Source organism: Anomaloglossus baeobatrachus, chromosome 5, assembly GCF_048569485.1.
Source record: "Anomaloglossus baeobatrachus isolate aAnoBae1 chromosome 5, aAnoBae1.hap1, whole genome shotgun sequence".
Lineage (NCBI taxonomy): Eukaryota > Metazoa > Chordata > Amphibia > Anura > Aromobatidae > Anomaloglossus > Anomaloglossus baeobatrachus.
The window spans coordinates 412,788,289-412,812,427 of NC_134357.1; the positions used below are offsets into that span (position 1 = coordinate 412,788,289).

The following is a 24,139-nucleotide window of genomic DNA, read 5'->3' on the forward strand; positions in this document are numbered from 1 at the left end:
GTTTCCCAGACAAAGGGAGAAAAGACGGTGCAGAAAGTCCCTTGCTGATTGCAAGGAGGAGAGCCCCAGGGATCCTGAACACACAGTGTTAATTCTTTCCCTAGCTGCGTGCTGGCTGGAGGAGGGGGGAGTCCCTCGCTGTTTGCAGAGAATCTGCACAGATAATTTACCGGTGGCGGGGGGAAGGGGCCCAGAGCTCAGGAACTCACACGGTTTATTTGCTCTGTTTATTTGCTCCAGCTGCGTGCTCTTCGGCAGAGATTATCCTTCGGTGACAAGCTGTGTGCTGACTGGAGGGAGATGTCACAGAAGCTCCCTTCCCGCCGTTTTTTTTACTACCGACAGCAGGGGGGCACACTGACTTATTCTTGGCGCTCTTTTAGCGCTAAGCCCCCCCCCCCAGGAAAGCGTGCGAAGATCTCCACACAGAGGTAACAGCTCAAATCAGAGCTTACTCAGTCCTGAGGACGCAGGGCCATCGGCTGATTCTGGTGAGGTACTTGCTTCACTTGTAGCTCTGCTGACCATTGCTCCCCCTCCTGGCATACTCCTATTAGGAACATGCAGAATTCTAAGGGCACGAAGAGCGCTAAGGCTCACATAGTCTACTATTCAGCCTGCACTGCCTGCCACGCTGAGCTACCACGTACACACACCTCTTCTCTCTGGTTCCTGTGCCCCTATAGCCCCCCCAAGACCTCCCCCCGCCAGCACCGCCGCAACAGTCAGCCCAGAGCCTAGGGCTCCCAGCCCACCGGAATGGGCACAGTTTCTGTCCCAATCCATGGAAAAACTGTCACAGAACCTGGTTCTGGCTATACAATGTCGTCCTCCACACCCTTCTGGGTCCCTGGACGGAACGCCGCCTGAGGATACCTCTATGGAGGATCCTTCTGAGGTAATCCGGGCACATGCTTCACCGGTTGCAGGGATCAGGAAAAGAGCACACGGCCGGCTGTCTCCAGCACTCTCTCATGGCTCCCTCGGGAGCACACAGGGCAGGCTCTCATACACACTCCACAGCTTCTGAAGAGCTGGAGGAGGGAGAATGCTGTTTGTACCTGGAGGATTCCTTGGTTTCATCCCCCCAGATGATCAAACTGCAATAGACTCCCTTATAGCAGCAGTCAACCAAACACTGCGTGTGGAGGATCCCCCATCCACTACCACTGACCATGCGGTCTCCTTTAAGAGGGCAAGGAAACCCCAAAAGGTTTCGCTGATAACCCAGAGTTTCAGGATATCCTCACAAAGCAAAGGATGAAGCCTGACAGACGCTTCGGTAACTGAAAACTCATGCAGTCCCGGTACCCTTTTGCCTCACCTGCCCCTAAGGGGTGGGCCAATCCGCCCTCGGTCGACCCCCCCCACCCCCCGGTCTCCCGCCTTACCACAAAGACGCTCCTGTCTTTACCCGATGGTTCCTCCATCAAGGACCCGACAGACAGACAGGTGGAGCACCTCGCCTGCTCTGTTTTTTGAGGCTGCGGGTTCCTCCCTCTCGCCCTCCTTTGCCTCTGTGTGGGTCGCAAAGGCGATCTCTGTCTGGGCAGAATCCCTTAACACTTCGCTTGAGGAATCCCAGTTCCCTCATACCTTCACAGAGGTAACAGCTCAAAATTGCCGCTGCGGTGGAGTACCTCATGCAGGCCTCCATGGACGCTGCTACCTGCGCAGCGTTTGCCGCCTCAAATACCATAGCCATCCATAGAGCTCTCTGGCTCTGACAATGGCGAGCGGACTCTGCCTCCAAGAAGTCTCTCACGGGCCTTCCCTTTTTTCCAGACCGATTGTTTGGCGAACGTCTGGACAAGCTCATTTCTGACGCCACGGGAGGAAAGAGTACCTCCCTCCCCCAGCTGAAGTCCTGGACGACCTTCACCAGACGTCCACAGTCCTCGTTCCGCTCGTTCGGAACTCATTGATTGGTCGACATCCCGTGCTGTCCCCGCCGCCAGCCGCGGACTACGCAGGGACCGACCTTCTCAGCTCTCCCCGAAACGCACTTCGTCATGGCAGCCTAGACCGAAACAGTCCAGGACTAGGGAGACTCGTCCACAACGTTTTCCCCCCCCTCATGACTCATTCGGCGCCCCGGAAGACACACTCATTGTACGAGGTCGACTGAGGCTCTTTTCAACACATCTGGGCTGCCGCCTCAGACGACAAATGGGTGCGAGACCTTGTGTCTTCCGGTTACAACATAGAATTTCGGACCCGACCCCCGAGTTGGTTCTTTCTCTCAAACCCTCCCAAAGACTCAAACGACGCAAAGCTTTTTTTCTCAGCAATCCACTCGCTCCAAACAGCCGGAGTGATAATACCTGTCCCAGACGACGTGAAGTTCAGGGGTTTTTATTCCAACCTCTTTGTGGTCCCCAAAATGGATGGGTCAGTTCGACCCATCCTGGACCTCAAACACCTAAACAAACATGTGCATGTACGGAGATTCAGAATGGAGTCCCTAAGGTCCATTATTGCATACATGGTTGAAGGGGAATTCCTCACCTTAGACATCCAGGACGCGTACCTGCACATACCCATCGCCCGAGATCACCAAAAGTTCCTCCGCTTCGCAGTTCAGGACTCCCACTTTCAATTCGTAGCTCTACCCTTCGGCCTTGCCACTGCATCAAGGGTCTTCACCAAAGTCATGGCGGCCGCCATGAGCGTCCTTCATGCCAGGGGAGTAGTCGTTCTCCCTTACTTGGACGACCTCCTCATCAAGGCCCCCTTTTTCCGCAACTGCTCAACCAGCGTACAGATCACTGTGGACACCCTATCCCGCTTAGGGTGGCTAGTGAATCTAGACAAATCATCCCCGATCCCATCACGATCCTTCACCTTCCTGGGCATGTCCCTGGACACCCGTCGGGGCTTGATCCTTCTCCCTCAGGACAAGGCGATCGCTCTTCAACGAGCGGTACGCTGCCTTCTACGTCCTCCGTCTCGCTCTAATCGATTCAGCATGAAGGTGCTCGGCAGGATGGTGGCGGCTATGGAAGCAGTACCCTTTGCTCAACTGCACCTCCGCCCACTTCAGCTATTCCTTCTAGCGGCCTGGGACAAGAGCCCCTCCTCCCCGGACAGACATCTTCACCTGACTCCTTCAGTCAGGTACGCACTCCGCTGGTGGCTTCGGTCCTCATCCCTATCGAAGGGGAGATCTTTTCTCCCAGCGAACTGGCTGGTCCTGACCAAGGACGCCAGCCTCCTAGGCTGGGGAGTAGTGTACCGGCTCCACACTGCTCAAGGACGTTGGACGCCCCAGGAGTCTTCCCTACCCATAAACATCCTGGAAATCTGCACGATCTTCCTCGCGCTCAGGGCATTCTGCCCTCTGCTAGCGGGTCATCAGATTCGAGTCCAGTCGGACAATGCGACAGCTGTAGCCTACATCAATCGCCAAGGGGTACACCTGCAGCAAGGCAGCTTATCTCGAGGTCCACAGGATCCTCAGCTGGGCTGAATCGACAGGGTCAGTGATATCAGCGGTACACATACCGGGAGTAGAGAACTGGGCAGCAGACTTCTAAGTCGCCAAGGCCTGGCCGCCGGAGAGTGGTCTCTCCACCCAGAAGTGTTCCTACACATCTGCACTCGCTGGGGTACACCAGACGTGGATCTAATGGCCTCAAGGTTGAACGCAAAGGTACCCGTGTTCATAGCCAGGTCACGCGATCCGCAGTCCATCGGCGCGGATGCTCTAGTCTGCTCCTAGCTCCACTTCCGCCTGCCTTACATATTTCCACCCCTACCTCTGCTGCCGCGAGTAATCAGGAAAATCAAGGCAGAGGGAGTCCCGGTGATACTGTTAGCACCGGACTGGCCCAGGCACGCCTGGTACGCCGAATTAGTACAAATGCTCGTAGACGTACCGTCGCGCCTTCCAGACATCCCAGACTTGCTGACACAAGGGCCCATTTCCCATCAGAAATCCAGAGCCCTGAAGCTGACGGCATGGCCATTGAGACCTGGGTATTAACAAGAGCAGGATTCTCCCCCGCGGTTATCTCCACCATGATCAGCGCCTGAAAGCCTGCTTCATCCCGCATTTACCACCGTACGTGGAAAATCTTCCTTTCATGGTGCAGGGAAACTAACGTGCAGCCTCTGCCTCTGGCCAGAATTCTCGATTTTCTGCAGGTTGGCTCTCTGTTCCCTTTTAAAGGGCACGTCTCAGCGCTCTCAATCTTCTACCAATGCCGCCTGGCTCAAAAAATGCAGGTCAAGACCTTCCTCCAGGGCGTTTCCCATCTAGTTCCCCCGTACAAACGGCCGCTGGAACCATGGGACCTCAATCTCGTTCTGGACGGTCTCTTTGAACCTCTCAAGGAATCCTCCCTTGCTTTTCTGTCCTGGAAGGTAACGTTCCTGGTGGCAATTACGTCCATCAGACGGGTTTCGGAGCTAGCAGCACAAAGGCGACTCTGGCTCGCTGGATTCGCTCTGCGATCCAGGAAGTCTACCACTTGCAACTCAAGCCCATTCCTAGTGGGCTACGGGCTCATTCCACGCCAGCAGTTGGCGCATCGTGGGCCATTCGGCATCAGGCTTCAGTGGAACAGGTGTGTAAGGCTGCGACCTGGTCTAGCCTACATACGTTTTCAAAGCATTACAGAGTCCATACCCAGGTTTCAGCTGAGGCAAATCTGGGTAGGACAATTCTGCAAACGGCAGTAGAGCACCTTCTCTCAGTAGGTGTTCCAGGCTGTCTGGGACTGGTTCCTAGTCCTTGGGTTGCGTTGTCTTGTTTTTATTTTTCCCACCCATGGACTGCTTTAGGACGTCCCATGGTCCTATGTCCCCCAATGAGGCGTCAGAGAAAAATGGATTTTTGTGTACTCACCGTAAAATCGTTTTCTCTTAGCCATCATTGGGGGACACAGCACCCACCCTGTTGCCCTGTTGGACCTTGGTTCTCTCAGTACCTTATTTGGTTATGACTCTTTTTTTTTTTCTCTCATGTTCCTCTGTTGAGGTAAGTTTTTACTGGCTTTTTCTCCTACTGCTTGTGTACTAAAACTGAGCTTGCCTGGCCCGGCCAGGGGGTGTATACTGCAGAGGAGGAGCTATGCTTTTGCATCTACTTACTGTCCTCCTATGGATAGGCAGCATAACACCCATGGTCCTGTGTCCCCCAATGATGGCTAAGAGAAAACGATTTTACGGTGAGTACACAAAAATCCGTTTTTTGCTCTTACAAAATTTTCTTCCAAATCAGATCCCTTGTATCATCTATTTACACCATCCATACACTTAATGGCCCTCTGTACCTGCACTCATGCACATACTGGCTGGGGATTGATTCATGCAGTTATTTCAATACCCCATTTATTGTATGGATGGGTGGACTGTACAAGACAAGCACTTTATTTTTACCTTTCTTGTCTCCCTGGTTTCCTCATATATTGTAAGCTTGCGAGCAGGGCCCTCACGCCTCGTGTTATCTGTTGAATTGTGTACTTCTGTAATGTCTCATATTGTCTAATGTCTTCTCTGAATTCTAAAGTGCTAAGGAATATGTCAGCACTATATAAATAGAACTTAATAATAATAGACCCATGATAATTAATTTCCTTATTTATTTTGCTTACTTATATAGTGCCATCATATTCCGCAGCCCTTTACAGGTATTAACATCTCTGTTCCCGTTGGGGCTCACAATCTAAATTCACTATTAGTATGTGTTTTTTTTTAAATGTGGGTGGAAACCCACACAAACTCCTTGCCAATGTTGTCCTTGGGGAGATTTGAACCCAGAACCTCTATGTTAAGGCCACATTTACCTCACTATTTGTAGCCAAATCAGTAGTGGGTAAAACATCCAGAATTGGTGACATGTTTCTATGATACTTTTCCTCTGATTGTCCCACTCCTGGTTTTGGCTACAAATACTGCGGTGAAAAACTCACCAAATACTCAACGAGTGCACGTGGCCTAACACTTCTGTTTTGGTTTCATTTGGTGCATAAGCAGGTCTAAAGTAGACGAGGGCCTACCAATCTGTCAGACAGCCAAGAGCCACACATCATGGGCCCCCCGCGAGCCACAGGTGGCTCCTGTGCTACAGGTTGGAGACCCTGCCATAGAGTCACAATTCATAAATCTGATTTGACCAAATAACCTCTCCCTTTTTCTCCACACTTCTTTCTAAAAGTGCAAATACAATATAAAATCACCCATTTTTATTTATTTTTTTACAAAAACAACTTGCAACATAAGAAAAAAACTGGTGCAAAAGCTGTGCTAAATCCCCCTCCATAGTAGTCCTAATAGATTTGCAGAATATGACTATAAAATACTGACACAGTTCCTATTGTGATTGTAATTTTGTCTTAATTTTTCTTACCTGTTCTACAGAAAATACCGTCCGATCCACTGCTCCTTCTCCAAATTCCCGGAGTGCTCATTTATCTCTTCAGACAGAAGTCCTTTTGAGACTGCTCGCACCATCCACAGTACACCTAAAGACAGAGACCCTGGGTAGGTCCTGCCGGCCACGTGCCTTCAAAGGGCTTTCCCTAATGCAACAACCCTTTCTCAAAGTGAAGCTGCTCCAGTGCCTTTGTACAGTACATAGTAAAAGTGTTCTCGATACCATCTTTTCTCTAAGCTAAATAATTCCGATTTTGCTATTCTTTCATAGTATTGCAGTTTTGTATTGCACTTTATTCCTAACGTGTTCCCGTTTCATCAAGGGCATGTACATGACGTTGGATGTGCACACACAGGAGCTGAGCCCGACTGCTGGAGAAGTGCTGTGGTCACGTTCATCCAGCCCTTATAATACTTTATAGTGCTCTGTTTTATGTGAAATTAATTTCCTTATTATACATTGATGGATGACCCTATACTGGAGACAAACGGCTGCTTTTCACGCAGCGACATCACTAAAGCAATGTCGTTGGGGTCACGGAATTTGTGACGCACATCCGGCCGCGTTAGGGATGTCGTTGCATGTGACCCCCTACGTGCGATCAAAAAAGGTCGCAAAATTGTTAATCGTTGATATGCCCCCTATTCCCAAATATCGTTGCTGCTGTAGTTACGATGTTGTTCGTCGTCCCTGCGGCAGCACACATCGCTATGTGTGACACCGCAGGAACGAGGAACATCACCGTACCTGCATCCGCCGGCAATGAGGAAGGAAGGAGGTGGGAGGGATGTTCCACCCGCTCATTTCCACCCCTCCGCTTCGATTGGGTGGCCGCTTAGTGACGTCATTGTGACGCCGAATGAACCGCCCCCTTAGAAAGGAGGCGGTTCACCGGTCACAGCGACGTCGCTAGGCAGGTAAGTAGTGTGACGGGTCCGAACGATTTTGTGCAACACGGGCAGCGATTTGCCCGTGACGCACAAACTATGGGGGCGGGTACGCTCGCTAGCGATGTCGCAGCGTGTAAAGCGGCCTAAAGGGGCAAGCGAAACTCCCCAAGCCAACACCCACTTCCCCACCCCCTCTACCCAAGTCTGTTTAGAGATCCTGTGTGCTTACCAAAGTATAAAGTCACAGTGCAGATACTTCACAGATTAACTAAAATATGTGTGTAATATATAGAATATATACAGTATATATAATGTATGTGTGTGTATGATATATGTGTGTACATTTAATTGTTTTTTTTCTGTAAATAGTACTGTTTTATTACCCTATGCTTTTAACAACTTAACATTCTTATTTCTTTGTCGCTCCATTGGGAGACCCAGACAATTGCCTCTGGAGGCCACACAAAGTATTACACTTTTAAAAAAGTGTAACCCCTCCCCTCTGCCTATACACCCTCCCGTGGACCACGGGCTCCTCAGTTTTATGCTTTGTGTGGAAGGAGGCACACATCCACTCATGCATTCTCATACATAGTTATGTCGGATGGAAGAAAAGAGGACCCCGATGGGGTCCCCGGCATGTTCCCTTCTCACCCCACTATGTCGGCGGTGTTGTTAAGGTTGAGGTACCCATTGCGGGTACGGAGGCTGGAGCCACATGTTGTCTCCTTCACCATCCCTTATGCGGCTCTGGGAGAAGTGGGATCCTAAGCGGTCATCCATGAGCTGGGACCGTGCTCCATCCGCAGCCCCTGGTGGAACCTACCGGACCGGAGCTTCTTCACCCCCAGGGACCCGGGCTCTGCAACTGGAAGGTACTCTGTGTCCCCATGTGGGGACTGTACAGAGAGGGTCGCACCTTATCCCCGGAAGCCGCGGTAGTTCCGTCCGTTGTCTTTTCGGCGGACTTCCGCGCCGACCGTGCCTGCTTGTCGGGCACGGCCTTAAATTTAGTCCCCAGCTTCGCCGCGGCCTAGTCGCGAAAAATCCCGCCCCCGAGCCTGCCTGTCAGGGGTTAGGGCGGGATTGCCGACATGACGTCGGCTTTGAGGGCTTGAGCATCCTGCATGTTTCCCTGCCCCCTCATTGACCACTGTGGGGACTCCAGATTCCCGCTCTTTGCTGGCGCCGCCCTTGGCTCCACACCCCCCCGAGAGCTCCGGCAGCCATTTTTAGCATTCTGCCGGTGGATGCTACTTAGCAGCAAAGCTCTGCAGCTCCAGGGGATCCACGACAGGGAATCTGGAGGACACACTCCGCTCGTTAGCGGTTGGTAAGCCACACCGGTCACGGTGCTGGTCCCCCTAGGGTGCCGGGATATATAGAGAGATAGATAGATATGAGATAGATAGATATGAGATAGATGGATAGATATGAGATAGATGGATAGATATGAGATAGATGGATAGATATGAGATAGATGGATAGATATGAGATAGATGGATAGATATGAGATAGATGGATAGATATGAGATAGATGGATAGATATGAGATAGATGGATAGATATGAGATAGATGGATAGATATGAGATAGATGGATAGATATGAGATAGATGGATAGATATGAGATAGATGGATAGATATGAGATAGATGGATAGATATGAGATAGATGGATAGATATGAGATAGATGGATAGATATGAGATAGATAGATATAGATATATATATATATATATATATATATATATATATATATATATATATATATATATATATATATATATATATAATATATATATTCTGTTCGGAAAGGCTGTATACCCTTTTCCTATATACCCTCAGTGGTCACTCTCCTAAGAGACAACAGCATGTCGTCCACAAGGAGCAAAGCTACTAAGGCACAGATTTTTTTTTCGCGGCCTGTACCTCTTGTGGGGCTATGTTTCCTGCGGGATCCACCTACCCTCACTGTGATCAATGCTAGACTCCTGCCACGCTTGCTCAGCCGGAGCCTAGGGCACTTGTGGGCCCCTCGACTCATGTAGATCCCCCTGCTCCCACTGAACAGGCTGCAGGGACAGAGTCACCGTCGTTGGCCTCTTTCGCTGAGAAACTCTGTCACTTTCTCAGTCCATTGCACAGTCTATGGACAAATGGTCATCTAAGCTCCTTGAAGCTTTGCAGTCCAGACCGGGCCCTTCACAGGCCCCGGCCCCTTTTAGTCTGTCTCCTCCAGGCCCTTCTCGGTCCGCGCCGCAGCGCGCTCCCAGGATAGCCCCTAGGCCCCAGGCGGAGGACTCCTGCCCGGACCACAGCCCCAGACCGGCTAAGCGGCCTCGCTGGGACTCTTCCCCGGCCTCCTCACGCTGCTCTGGATCCCAGCTTGAGGACTCTCAGGACGACGAGGCGGACGGGGGAGCTCAGGGCTCTGACCCTGACTTCGCCCTTAACCTTGATACCCCTGAGGGGGACGCCTTAGTAAATGATCTTTTCTTCGGCGCTCCATTGGGAGACCCAGACGATTGGGTGTATAGCACTGCCTCCGGAGGCCACACAAAGCAATTACACTAAAAAGTGTAAGGCCCCTCCCCTTCTGGCTATACACCCCCAGTGGGATCACTGGGTCAGCAGTAGCTGCTGACTATGTCGGATGGAAGAAAAGAGGGCCCATATGGGGCCCCCAGCATGCTCCCTTCTTACCCCACTTGTGGTTTGTAAGGTTGAGGTACCCATTGCGGGTACAGAGGCTGGAGCCCACATGCTGTTTTCCTTCCCCATCCCCCTGAGGGGCTCTGAGGAAGTGGGATCTTACCGGCCCCCAAGCCCTGAGGCCGGGCTCCATCCACAGACCCAGTGAACCTGCTGGATACGGAGCTGGGTACCGTTCAGGGACAAGGCCCTGCAACTTTCAGGTACTCTGTGTCCCCGTACAGACAGGCACGCACACGCCAGACTTGCTGGGTGTGTTAGTGCGCCGGGGACAGTAGCGCTGCACGCTGGGGTTTGAGTCACAGCAGCTTAGCTGTGTGACTTCATGTGCTGGGAACTACCGCGCCGGCCACTCTCGGAGCGGCGGCGCGGCTGGGACTTGTAGTGCGCCGGGGACTTAGCGCCGACCGCGCTTTTACGGCGGCGGCGCTTATAAATTTAGTCCCCGGCTTTTGCGGCCTAGCTCCGCTTCGTTCCCGCCCCCTCCCTGTCACTCAGGGAATGGCACAGACGCTGTGCAATCGTCAGCGCCGAGGGCTGGAGCCTTATTTACATGCTCCAGCCCTCTCACTAGGCACAGTGGGACGCAGGTTTCCCGCTTTTGGTCTGAGCACGCCCAGGGCCCGCCCCCCCCTCCACAGGACGCCGGCAGCCATTCCTGCATGCAGTCTGGCTGGAGGACGGACACAGGCTCTGGGAGACCCAGACTAGGGATTTCTGGCGACCACACACCCGCGTTTAGCGGGCGGTAAGCAGCACATTAGTGCTGGCCCCACTAGTGCCACAGTGTTGTATTGGTGTACTTTTTCCTGTACCAGATATATATATATATATACTGCACTGTACGGTCGCTTCTTGGCTGTATACCCCTATATTGCTCTGAGGAGACAGCAACATGTCATCCACAAAACGCAAGGGTGCCAAGGCACGGGCGGTATACACTGCTTGTACAGCATGTGGGGCTAATCTACCAGCAGGCTCCAACGACTCTCATTGTATGCAATGTTCAGTCCCAGTGGCACTTCGGCAGCCAGAGTCTATGGTGGTGGTAGCCCAGGCAGAGGCGCCTGTGAACCCTGCCCCGGTGACGGGGACAGAATTTGCAGTCTTTGCTGACAAAATGTCTGTGACTATGACAAAAATCCTGGAGACCTTGCAGTCCAGGCCAGTTGCTCAGACCATGGACACTGCTGTGTCTATGTTCCCCGGTCCCCCTCAGTTGGAACTAATCCGTACTTCAAGGGGGTCCCAGGCATCACAGGCTGAGGGCTCTGACTCTGATGACAGTCCCAGGCCGCCTAAGCGAACTCGCTGGGAGAGACCCTCCACGTCATCACGCGGGTCAGGGTCTCAGCGAGAAGGGTCTCTATATGATGAGACAGAGGTGGGTGATCAGGAGTCTGGTCCTGACAACGCACTCAATTTGGATACGCCAGATGGTGACGCCATGGTAAATGACCTTATAGCGGCCATCAATAGGCTGTTGGATATTTCTCCCCCAGCCCCTTCAGCAGAGGAGGCAGCTGCCCAGCAGGAGAAATTCCATTTTCTGTATCCCAAGCGTAAATTGAGTACTTTTCTGGACCACTCTGACTTCAGAGAATCAATCCAGAAACACCATGCTTATCCGGACAAGCGTTTTTCCAAACGTCTGAAGGATACACGTTATCCCTTTCCCCCTGACGTGGTCAAGCGCTGGACCCAGTGTCCAAAAGTGGACCCTCCAATATCCAGGCTTGCAGCTAGATCCATAGTTGCAGTGGAGGATGGGGCTTCACTTAAAGATGCCAATGACAGACAGATGGACCTTTGGTTGAAATCTGTCTATGAAGCTATTGGCGCGTCGTTTGCTCCAGCATTCGCGGCCGTGTGGGCGCTCCAAGCTATTTCAGCTGGTCTGGCACAGGTGGACTCTTTCTTAAGTCCAGCAGTGCCGCAAGTGGCGTCCTTAACTACGCAAATGACTGCGTTTGCGACCTACGCTATCAATGCGGTACTAGACTCTACGAGCCGTACCTCAATGGCATCCGCCAACTCTGTAGTTTTGCGCAGAGCCTTGTGGTTAAAAGAATGGAAAGCAGATTCTGCTTCTAAAAAATGTTTAACCAGCTTGCCATTATCTGGCGACAGACTGTTTGGTGAGCAATTGGCGGAAATCATTAAACAGTCCAAAGGTAAGGACTCTTCCTTACCCCAGCCCAGATCAAACAAACCTCAACAGAGGAAGTGGCAGTCAAAGTTTCGGTCCTTTCGAGGCTCGGGCAAGCCCCAATTCTCCTCGTCCAAAGGGACTCAGAAAGAGCAAAGGAGCTCTGATTCCTGGCGGACTCACTCACGCCCCAAGAAAGCAACCGGAGGTACCGCTTCCAAGGCGGCTGCCTCATGACTTTCGGCCGCCTCCCTCCGCATCCTCGGTCGGTGGCAGGCTCTCCCGCTTTTGCGACATTTGGCTGCCACAGGTCAAAGACCGGTGGGTAACAGACATTTTGTCTCACGGGTACAGGATAGAGTTCAGTTCTCGGCCTCCGCCTCGGTTCTTCAGAACTTCCCCACATCCCGACCGAGCAGATGCCCTTCTGCAGGCGGTGCATTCTCTAAGAGCAGAAGGAGTGGTGGTCCCTGTTCCTCTTCGGGAACGAGGACAAGGTTTTTACTCCAATCTCTTTGTGGTGCCAAAAAAGGACGGCTCATTCCGTCCTGTTCTGGACCTAAAACTGCTCAACAAGCATGTGAACGCCAGGTGGTTCCGGATGGAATCCCTCCGCTCAGTCATTGCCTCAATGTCTCAAGGAGATTTCCTAGCATCAATAGACATCAAAGATGCTTATCTCCACGTGCCGATTGCTACAGAGCACCAACGCTTTCTACGCTTCGTGACAGGAGACGACCATCTTCAGTTCGTAGCTCTTCCACTTGGTCTGGCGACAGCCCCACGGGTGTTCACCAAGGTCATGGCGGCAGTGGTAGCAGTCTTGCACTCTCAGGGACACTCTGTGATCCCTTACTTGGACGATCTACTTGTCAAGGCACCCTCTCAGGAGGCATGCCAACTCAGCCTGGATGTTGCACTGGAGACTCTCCAGACGTTCGGGTGGATCATCAACTTCTCAAAGTCAACTCTGTTACCGACCCAATCACTGACGTATCTTGGCATGGAGTTTCATACTCTCTCAGCGATAGTGAAGCTTCCGCTGGACAAGCAGCGGTCACTACAGACTGGGGTGCAGGCTCTCCTTCAAAGTCAGTCGCACTCCTTAAGACGCCTCATGCACTTCCTCGGGAAGATGGTGGCGGCAATGGAGGCGGTTCCGTTTGCGCAGTTTCATCTGCGCCCTCTTCAATGGGACATTCTCCGCCAATGGGACGGGAAGTCAACATCCCTGGACAGGAAAGTCTCCCTTTCCCAGACGGCCAAGGACTCTCTGCAGTGGTGGCTTCTTCCCACCTCATTATCACAGGGAAGATCCTTCCTACCACCGTCCTGGGCGGTGGTCACGACAGACGCGAGTCTGTCAGGGTGGGGAGCAGTTTTTCTCCACCACAGGGCTCAGGGTACGTGGACCCAGCAGGAGTCCACCCTTCAGATCAATGTTCTGGAAATCAGAGCAGTGTATCTTGCCCTACTAGCCTTCCAGCAGTGGCTGGAAGGAAGGCAGATCCGAATTCAGTCGGACAACTCCACAGCGGTGGCATACATCAACCACCAAGGGGGGACACGCAGTCGGCAAGCCTTCCAGGAAGTCCGGCGGATTCTGATGTGGGTGGAAGCCACGGCCTCCACCATATCCGCAGTTCACATCCCCGGCGTAGAAAACTGGGAAGCAGACTTCCTCAGTCGCCAGGGCATGGACGCAGGGGAATGGTCCCTTCACCCGGACGTGTTTCAGGAAATCTGTCGCCGCTGGGGAAGGCCGGACGTCGACCTAACGGCGTCCCGGCACAACAACAAGGTCCCAACCTTCATGGCACGGTCTCGCGATCACAGAGCTCTGGCGGCAGACGCCTTAGTGCAAGATTGGTCGCAGTTCCGGCTCCCTTATGTGTTTCCACCTCTGGCACTCTTGCCCAGAGTGCTACGCAAGATCAGATCCGACTGCAGCCGCGTCATACTCGTCGCCCCAGACTGGCCAAGGAGGGCGTGGTATCCGGATCTGTGGCATCTCACGGTCGGCCAACCGTGGGCACTACCAGACTGACCAGACTTGCTGTCCCAAGGGCCGTTTTTCCATCGGAATTCTGCGGCCCTGAACCTGACTGTGTGGCCATTGAGTCCTGGATCCTAGCGTCTTCAGGATTATCCCAAGGGGTCGTTGCCACCATGAGACAGGCTAGGAAGCCCACGTCCGCTAAGATCTACCACAGAACGTGGAGGATATTCATATCCTGGTGCTCTGCTCAGGGAGTGTCTCCCTGGCCATTTGCATTGCCTACATTTCTTTCTTTCCTGCAATCTGGGTTAGAAAAAGGTTTGTCGCTCGGCTCCCTTAAAGGGCAAGTCTCGGCGCTATCCGTCTTTTTTCAGAAGCGTCTAGCACGACTTTCTAAGGTACGCACGTTCCTGCAGGGGGTTTGTCATATCGTACCCCCGTACAAGCGGCCGTTAGATCCATGGGATCTGAACAGGGTACTAGTTGCCCTCCAGAAGCCGCCCTTCGAGCCTCTGAGGGAGGTTTCACTTTCTAGACTATCACAGAAAGTGGCTTTTCTGGTAGCGATCACATCTCTTCGGAGAGTGTCTGAGCTAGCAGCGCTGTCATCCAAGGCTCCCTTCCTGGTCTTCCACCAGGACAAGGTAGTGCTGCGACCCATTCAGGAGTTTCTCCCGAAGGTGGTATCCTCTTTTCATCTTAATCAGGATATCTCTTTGCCTTCGTTTTGTCCTCATGCAGTTCATCGGTATGAGAAGGACTTACATTTGTTAGATCTGGTGAGAGCACTCAGAATCTACATTTCCCGCACGGCGCCCCTGCGCCGTTCGGATGCACTCTTTGTCCTTGTCGCTGGTAAGCGCAAAGGGTCGCAGGCTTCTAAGGCCACCCTGGCAAAGAACCAATTCTTGAAGCCTACCGTTCTGCTGGGCTTCCGTTTCCATCAGGGCTGAAGGCCCATTCTACCAGAGCCGTGGGTGCGTCCTGGGCATTACGACACCAGGCTACGGCTCAACAGGTGTGCCAGGCAGCTACCTGGTCGAGTCTGCACACTTTCACCAAACATTATCAGGTGCATACCTATGCTTCGGCGGACGCCAGCCTAGGTAGAAGAGTCCTGCAGGCGGCAGTTGCCTCCCCGTAGGGGAGGGCTGTCTTCGCAGCTCTAACATGAGGTATTCTGTACCCACCCAGGGACAGCTTTTGGACGTCCCAATCGTCTGGGTCTCCCAATGGAGCGCCGAAGAAGAAGGGAATTTTGTTACTTACCGTAAATTCCTTTTCTTCTAGCTCCTATTGGGAGACCCAGCACCCGCCCTGTTGTCCTTCGGGATTTTTGGTTGTTTTTCGGGTACACATGTTGTTCATGTTGAATGGTTTTCAGTTCTCCGACGTTACTTCGGAGTGAATTTGTTTAAACCAGTTATTGGCTTTCCTCCTTCTTGCTTTTGCACTAAAACTGGTGAGCCAGTGATCCCACTGGGGGTGTATAGCCAGAAGGGGAGGGGCCTTACACTTTTTAGTGTAATTGCTTTGTGTGACCTCCGGAGGCAGTGCTATACACCCAATCGTCTGGGTCTCCCAATAGGAGCTAGAAGAAAAGGAATTTACGGTAAGTAACAAAATTCCCTTCATCTCGTCCATCAACCAGGTGTTGGATCTCACACCACCGCCGCCTCCTGCAGAGGAGTCGGCTTCTCAGCAGGAGAAACACCAATTCCGTTTCCCCAAACGTACACGCAATACGTTTTTTTGATCACTCTAACTTCAGGGACGCTGTCCAGAAGCCCAGAGCGGTGCCGGACAAGCGCTTTGCTAAACGGCTCACTGACACGCGTTATCCCTTTCCACCTGAAGTCGTTAAGGGCTGGGCACATTCTCCCAAGGTGGATCCTCCAGTCTCTAGATTGGCTGCTAGGTCCGTTGTCTGTTGCCGATGGCTCATCCCTGAAGGATGCCACTGACAGACAGATAGAGCTCTTGGTGAAGTCTATTTATGAGGCCACGGGCGCGTCTTTCGCCCCGGCCTTTGCGGCCGTGTGGGCTCTCCAAGCAATCTCGGCATGTCTGACTGAGATTAATGCTGTCACGCGGAATTCTGCTCCACATGTTTCTTCCTTGACCTCTCAGGCATCAGCATTTTCGTCCTACGCCATGAACGCCGTCCTGGACTCCGCTAGCCGTACGGTTGTAGCATCCGCTAACTTCGTGGCAGTCCGCAGGGCCATGTGGCTGCGCGAATGGAAAGCAGACTCTGCTTCCAAAAGGTTCTTAACTGGTTTGCCTTTTTCTGGCGACCGTTTGTTTGGCGAACGGTTGGATGAGATTATTAAGGAATCCTCGGGAAAGGACTCCTCCTTACCCCAGTCCAAGCCTAAGAGACCTCAGCAGAGAAAAATCCAATCGAGGTTTCGGTCCTTTCGTCCCTCCGCCAAGTCCCAATCCTCTTCGACCAACCGGCTGGAGAAAGGTCAGAGGAACTCCTATGCGTGGCGGTACAAGTCACGCCCCCAAAAGGCCGCAGGAGGCACTGCCTCCAAAACGGCCTCCTCATGACTCTCAGCCTCATCTAGCCACATCCTCGGTCGGTGGCAGGCTCTCCCGCTTTGGCGACGCCTGGTGGCCACACGTTCAAGACCGATGGGTTAGAGACATTCTGTCTCATGGTTACAGGATAGAGTTCAGCTCTTGACTTACGGCTCGTTTCTTCAGAACCTCCCCACCCCCCGCGCAGGCCGACGCACTTTTTCAGGCAGTGGACGCTCTAAAGATAGATGGAGTTGTGATTCCCGTTCCCCTTCAGGAACGTGGTGGCGGTTTTTACTCCAACTTGTTCGTGGTGCCAAAAAAGGACGGGTCATTCCGTCCTGTTCTGGACCTCAAGCTGCTCAACAGACATGTGAGAACCAGACGATTTCGGATGGAATCGCTCCGCTCGGTCATCGCCTCGATGTCACAAGGAGACTTCCTAGCATCGATCGACATCAAGGATGCTTATCTCCATGTGCCGATCGCACCCGAACATCAACGTTTCCTGCGTTTCGCCATCGGGGACGAACACCTCCAGTTCGTCGCATTGCCCTTCGGCCTGGCGACAGCCCCACGGGTTTTCACCAAAGTCATGGCATCCGTCGTGGCGGTGCTGCACTCTCAGGGCCACTCGGTGATCCCCTACTTGGACGATCTCCTAGTCAGGGCTCCTTCTCGGGTGGCGTGTCAACGAAGTCTTTCCGTCACTCTGGAAACTCTCCAGCAGTTCGGGTGGATCATCAATTTCCCGAAATCCAAGTTGACGCCGACCCAATCACTGACTTACCTCGGGATGGAGTTTCATACCCAGCCAGCGTTAGTCAAGCTACCGCGGGACAAACAGCTTTCTCTGCAAGCGGGGGTGCAATCACTTCTTCGGAGTCAGTCACACCCCTTAAGGCGCCTCATGCACTTCCTGGGGAAGATGGTTGCAGCTATGGAAGCAGTGCCGTTCGCGCAATTCCACCTACGGCCACTCCAATGGGACATTCTTCGCAAATGGGACAAGAGTTCGGCTTCCCTCGACAAGAACATCTCTCTTTCCCTTGCAACCAAAACATCACTTCAGTGGTGGCTCCTACCCACATCTGTCTCGGGGAAAATCCTTCCTACCTCCAACCTGGGCCGTGGTCACCACGGACGCGAGCCTGTCTGGTTGGGGAGCGGTTTTTCTCCACCACAGGGCTCAAGGAACCTGGAACCCAATAGAATCGTCCCTTCAGATCAGTATCCTGGAGATAAGGGCAGTATATCTAGCCCTATTGGCTTTCCATCGGTGGCTGGAGGGCAGGCAGATCCGAATACAGTCGGACAACGCCACTGTCGTCGCGTACATCAACCACCAAGGCGGCACTCGCAGTCGTCAAGTCTTCCAGGAAGTCCGCCGAATTCTGCAGTGGGTGGAAGACACAGGCTCCACCATCTCCGCAGTTCACATCCCGGGCGTAGAAAACTGGGAAGTAGATTTTCTCAGTCGTCAGGGCATGGACGCGGGGGAATGGTCTCTTCACCCAGACGTGTTTCGAGAGATCTGTCGCCGCTGGGGAACGCCGGACGTCGACCTCATGGCGTCACGACACGACAACAAGGTCCCGGCCTTCATGGCTCGGTCTCAGGATCACAGAGCTCTGGCAGCAGACGCCTTGGTCCAGGATTGGTCGCAGTTTCGACTGCCATACGTGTTTCCCCCTCTGGCGATGTTGCCCAGGGTACTACGCAAGATCCGGTCCGAATGCCGTCGCGCCATTCTCGTCGCTCCAGACTGGCCGAGGTGGTCGTGGTATCCGGATCTGTGGCATCTCGCGGTGGGTCAACCGTGGGCACTTCCAGACCGCCCAGACTTGCTGTCACAAGGCCCGTTTTTCCATCTGAATTCTGTGGCCCTCAACCTGACTGTGTGGCCATTGAGTCCTGGCTCCTAGCGTCTTCAGGGTTATCTCAGGATGTCATTGCCACCATGAGACAAGCCAGGAAGCCAACGTCCGCCAAGATCTATTACAGGTCTTGGCAAATCTTCTTATCCTGGTGCTCTGATAACGGTTTTCCTCCATGGCCGTTTGCCTTACCCACATTCCTTTCATTTCTACAATCTGGAATGGACAAGGGTTTGTCCCTCGGCTCTCTCAAGGGCCAAGTTTCGGCGCTCTCCGTGTTTTTTCAAAAGCGTCTAGCCAGGCTTCCGCAGGTCCGCACGTTCCTGCAGGGGGTTTGCCACATGGTTCCACCTTACAAACGTCCGTTGGAACCTTGGGATCTTAACAGGGTCTTGACGGCTCTTCAAAAGCCGCCTTTTGAGCCGCTGCGGGATGTCTCTCCCGTCTTTCCCAGAAGGTGGCCTTCCTGGTGGCAGTCACATCACTTCGGAGAGTGTCTGAGCTTGCAGCGCTGTCATGCAAAGCTCCCTTCCTGGTTTTTCACCAGGATAAGGTGGTTCTGCGTCCTGTCCCGGAATTTCTCCCTAAGGTGGTATCCCCTTTTCATCTAAATCAGGATATCTCCTTGCCTTCCTTTTGCCCTAATCCAATTCACCAGTGTGAAAAGGATTTGCACTCTTTGGATCTAGTGAGAGCACTCCGGCTCTACGTGTCTCGCACGGCGCCCCTGCGCCGTTCAGACGCGCTCTTTGTCCTCGTCGCTGGCTAGCTGGCTGTCTTTGTCAGGCCTCCAAGTCAACCTTGGCTCGGTGGATCAAGGAACCGATTCTCGAGGCCTACCGTACTTCTGGGCTTCCGCTCCCTTCAGGGTTGAAAGCCCATTCTACCAGAGCCGTAGGTGCGTCCTGGGCATTGCGGCACCGGGCGACGGCTCAGCAGGTGTGTCAGGCAGCTACGTGGTCTAGTCTGCACACTTTCACGAAGCACTATCAAGTGCATACCTATGGTTCGGCAGACGCCAGTCTAGGTAGGCGAGTCCTCCAGGCGGCGGTTGCCCACCTGTAAGAGGGGGCCGTTTTCGGCTCTTTCTATTGAGGTATTGTTTTATACTCACCCAGGGACTGCTCTTGGACGTCCCAATTGTCTGGGTCTCCCAATGGAGCGACAAAGAAAAAGGGAATTTTGTTTACTTACCGTAAATTCCTTTTCTTCTAGCTCCTATTGGGAGACCCAGCACCCACCCATGTGCCCTTCGGGCTGGTTGTTCTTTTGTGTACACATGTTGTTGATGTTGATTTGTTTTTTTGGTTCATGGTCTTCAGTTCTCCGAACATCCTTTGGATTGAATTTACCCTAGACCAATTTATAAGTTTTCTCCTTCCTGCTTTTGCACCAAAACTGAGGAGCCCGTGGTCCACGGGAGGGTGTATAGGCAGAGGGGAGGGGTTACACTTTTTTAAAAGTGTAGTACTTTGTGTGGCCTCCAGAGGCAGAAGCTATACACCCAATTGTCTGGGTCTCCCAATAGGAGCTAGAAGAAAAGGAATTTACGGTAAGTAAACAAAATTCCCTTTTTTTTTTTTTTTTCCATGTGGTTTACACTTAACCTTGCTCTGTGTGCTCTCATGTTGCTGGGTGTAGTATGTACTGATTGTTGAACCATTGTGGAGCTTCACCGATTGTGTTTTATGAACAGCATGCACACTTCACATGGATTATATACCTGTACTAGTCTAAGTATAATCACGGCATGAAGAAAGTGTTAAGGTCAACTTTTCATCTCTCTCTTTGTTTTGATCACCCTTGTATGTTGTCTCCTCCCATCATAATTAGGGAACAGGATAAGCATGCAGGTGAGAGACCCCAGAACTGGGAGAAGAGTGGATATTGTGAATGCTGTCAGATCACCTACACAAAGCTCCATGAGGTAAAAGGAGCACCATGCTTCTAATTAAAAGGGAAGAATGCAAATAATCATTACAAGATCACACACCTCTTGTTCCTTCACTTTTGTAGCACCTGATCAGCGAGCAGCACTGCATCTTCGCCCTCAATGCTTCCAACTACAGATTCATTGATGACCTCGCATCTGTTATTGTCTGCGACCTTGATCCATTGCCTCCTTGGTAAGTGCTATCGGTGTCCTCATCTGTCCTTTAAAGGGAACCAGTCATGTCCGGAAACAGTATTTACCTGCAGATGATAGTGTCAATCTGTATGTAAATAACTTTAAAATAATACCTGCCTGCCTCTACTTGAAGCGTGGCTATAGAGAGAAAATTAATTTCTATTGTCCCTACATCTGCTCTCTTTTCATTCATAGAATCAGTGCAGGCAGTACTCACTGCTCACTATACAGTAAGTGTAGCTGTATTCACTCCCGGTCACTTTGATTGACAGCCTGCTCTACAGCGTGCGTCTGTGTGTACAATGACTGCTACCTGCACCACCGTTATGACAGAACGTGAGCAGCTGCAGGGAGGCTATAGGATCATATTCTCCCTTTTTAGCTGCTGGTCCAGTATGGCAGTCATGTTTTAACGCTTTATCTGCAAATTGACACTATCTGTAGGTAAATACATTAGTATGTACAATTAGCACATCACTGCAATATCCTTAACCCTGTACCACCGAAGCCTATTTTCACCTTCTTGACCAGGCCAATTTTTCAATTCTGAACAGTGTAAATCTTGTGGTAATAAACTCTAGAATGTTTCAATTTACCTAGGCAATTGTGAGATTTATTTTTTTTTCATTACACATTTGTTCTTCATGTTAGTGGTGTATTTGAGTTTCTATTATTTATTTCTGAAAATACCTACTTTTTTTTTTTTTTTTTAAAATCGCAATTTTGAAACATTTAATTTTTATGACCATAAAATGGTCATACCACAGAATAAAATGAATAATTAACTTGTATCACGTCTACTTTACATCAGCATCATTTTTTAAACCTATTTTTTGTTACAAATGTAAAAGGGTTAATAGTTGAGCAGCAATTTTTCCGACACCCAACCAACACTAAAGGGTCCGGCAGCATACAAATGGAAAAATCTGCAACAAAAAGATGAAAGTGATTTATAAAATGTATGAGGAATTGGTCTTAATTTTGGTCAAGATCGCAACCCGCGTCAAGGGTTCCCATACTCGCGGGTCCTAAACTAAATTCAAAAACTGCTTAAATAGGACATAAATTAAAAAAAAATACAGAGAAGAAAAGAACAGCCATTACTAACACTAGATCAGAGTGCCAGTGCAGTAGCAGGATGCAGCAGGCCCCCATGATTAAATAGCAGGGGCAACAATTTACAAAATACTGATGAAACAACCACTCACAATCTATCAATTCATGGAGGGCGTGGCTACAGTATTGCGTGTCTGTCCTGTGGGGTGTACTTATATAGTGCTAGCAGCCCGCCTGATCTAATGGTACAGCAGGGGTGTCATCAATACTCTAGACACTGTGCATTACATGTACCTGTGTTTCTGCTGCCATATGGAAGCCTTACCTGTGTGCATTTGCAGTATTAGGCAGCCACCCCTTCAATGATTTGATAGGTTGTGAGTGGTTGTTTTTCCATCAGTATTTTGCACCTGTGCTGCACCCACCTTTATCGCGGGGGGCCTGCTGCATCCTGCAAGAGCATTGGTAATCTGATCTTTTGTTGCTAATGACTGGGGTTTTTTTTCTGAGAAAATGGACTACAAAATTTGTTGTGGAATTTTTTCAGAGTATGCTGATGCTCTATATGTGGTCAGAAACTACTGTTTGGGCAGACAACGGCTTGGAAGGGACGTAGCGCTGTGTATTTGATTTCTGTAGTGCAAATTTGTCAGGAACAGATTGCAAACACCATGTCACAGTTGCAGAGACCCTGGGGTGCCAAAACAGCCGAATCCCCCACAAGTAACCCCACAGTAAAACCTCTAGGGGTGTGATGAGAATCTTCAACCCATCAGTGCTTCATAGAAAGTTTTATAATATTGGGCCATTAAAAATGACATTTTATGGGGAAAAAAAATCCCTGTAATAATTTTGCTTTAGCCCCAAATGTTCCATTTTCTCAAGGATAACTGGAGAAAAGCCACAATTTGTTGCGCTATTGCTTCTGAGTATGATGATGCCCCATATGTGGTGGAAAACTACTTTTTGGCCATGGAAGGGAAAGAGCACTATTTGAATTTGGTGGGAAATTTTTGCTAGAACAGATTGCAGATGCCATGTCACATTAGGAGAACTCTTGAAAGGCCAAAATCGCAGAAAACCCACACAAGGTACCCCGTTTTGGAAACTACACCTCTAGAGGAATTCTTCTAGGGGTGTAGTGATCACTTTATCTACAAAGAAGATGCACAGCTTTTTATAACATTGCACTGGTAATATGAAAATTTATTTATTTTTTTTTCAATAAAATTTTAGCCTCAGTTATTACTTTTCAAAAAGGCTAATAGGAGAAAATGGACATGAAATTTGTTATGCCATTTCTCCTGATTACACTGATGTCACATGTGTGGTCAGAAACTACTTTTCCACCCCAGTGTAAAACTCAGAAGGGAAGGAAGGTATGCCATATTCTAGTGAAGATTTTGCTGTACGGTTTATGGGTGCCATGTCACACTGTCAAAGCCCCTGATGTGCCAGAACAGCAGTAACCCCCATAAGTGACCCCATCTTGCAAACTACAACCTTAAAATTATTTCAGCTAGGGAAGAAGTCAGTATATTGACAACACAGGTGTTTCACAAAATGTTATACCATTGGGTGGTAAAGAAAATATTTTCATATGTACCACTAAAATGTTTTTACGCCAAATTTTACATTTTCAAAAGGAGAAATTGGTAAAAAAAAAAAATGGCACCAAAATGTATTATACCTGTGGATGAAGAGTATTGTTTGGCCACACGAAGAGACTCTGAAGGGAAAGAGCGCTACTTGATTTTTGGAGCACAGATTTTCCTAGTTTGCGGACTCCATTTGCAGAGCTCCCATATACCCAAATAGTAGAAACCCCCTCAAGGTACCCCATTTTTAGAAACCAAACCACTCTGAAAATTCATTTAGAGGAATAGTGAATATTTTGACTCCTTGGGTGAATGCTATAGTTGTGGTTTAAGCACACCAGGGCTCAGAAGGAGCTTGGATTTGGATTCGAGAGTGCAGATTTTGCTGGATTTCTTTTGGGTGGTGGGGTCATATCACTTTTCCAGAGCCTCTGTGCTTCCAGTAATGTGGAAACCCCTCTATATTTCTGTTAACAGATGGTGTACCTGAGTGCGAGTTTGTTTTTATATGGGTTGAGTTGGTTTTTATTGGTAGCATTTTTTTAGTTCATAACATGGATCACTCTTAGCTCAGTTCACATTTATCCTGTGCTCTACGCTGAACACTCACATTGGGGTTTCCATCTACATCTCTGAAATATGTGGTTTAGATGAAACCTATAATCGCCATGACATAGTGCTGCATCCATTTATAGGAACGTACTGCAAAATATGTTGTGCCAGTACGTCATATGTCGGGAGGGGGTTAAAGAGTAGCCATCGTTTTTATTTTATAAATCATTGGTTCGCTTTAAAATAAGAAACTTTGTAATATATCTTATCAGAGAA

The 24,139-nt window shown here is 50.6% G+C and overlaps 1 protein-coding gene across 1 annotated transcript in view; it reads left to right on the plus strand.

The window, feature by feature from the left end:
• Nucleotides 1-24,139, plus strand: part of DBF4B (DBF4B-CDC7 kinase regulatory subunit) — a 133,174-nt gene that overhangs the window by 79,387 nt on the left and 29,648 nt on the right. Inside the window, exons 10-12 of the mRNA XM_075347721.1 lie at nt 6,364-6,486; nt 20,363-20,456; nt 20,546-20,655. Of these exons, the coding sequence (XP_075203836.1) occupies nt 6,364-6,486; nt 20,363-20,456; nt 20,546-20,655 (327 nt within the window). The remainder of the gene's footprint in view (nt 1-6,363; nt 6,487-20,362; nt 20,457-20,545; nt 20,656-24,139) is intronic.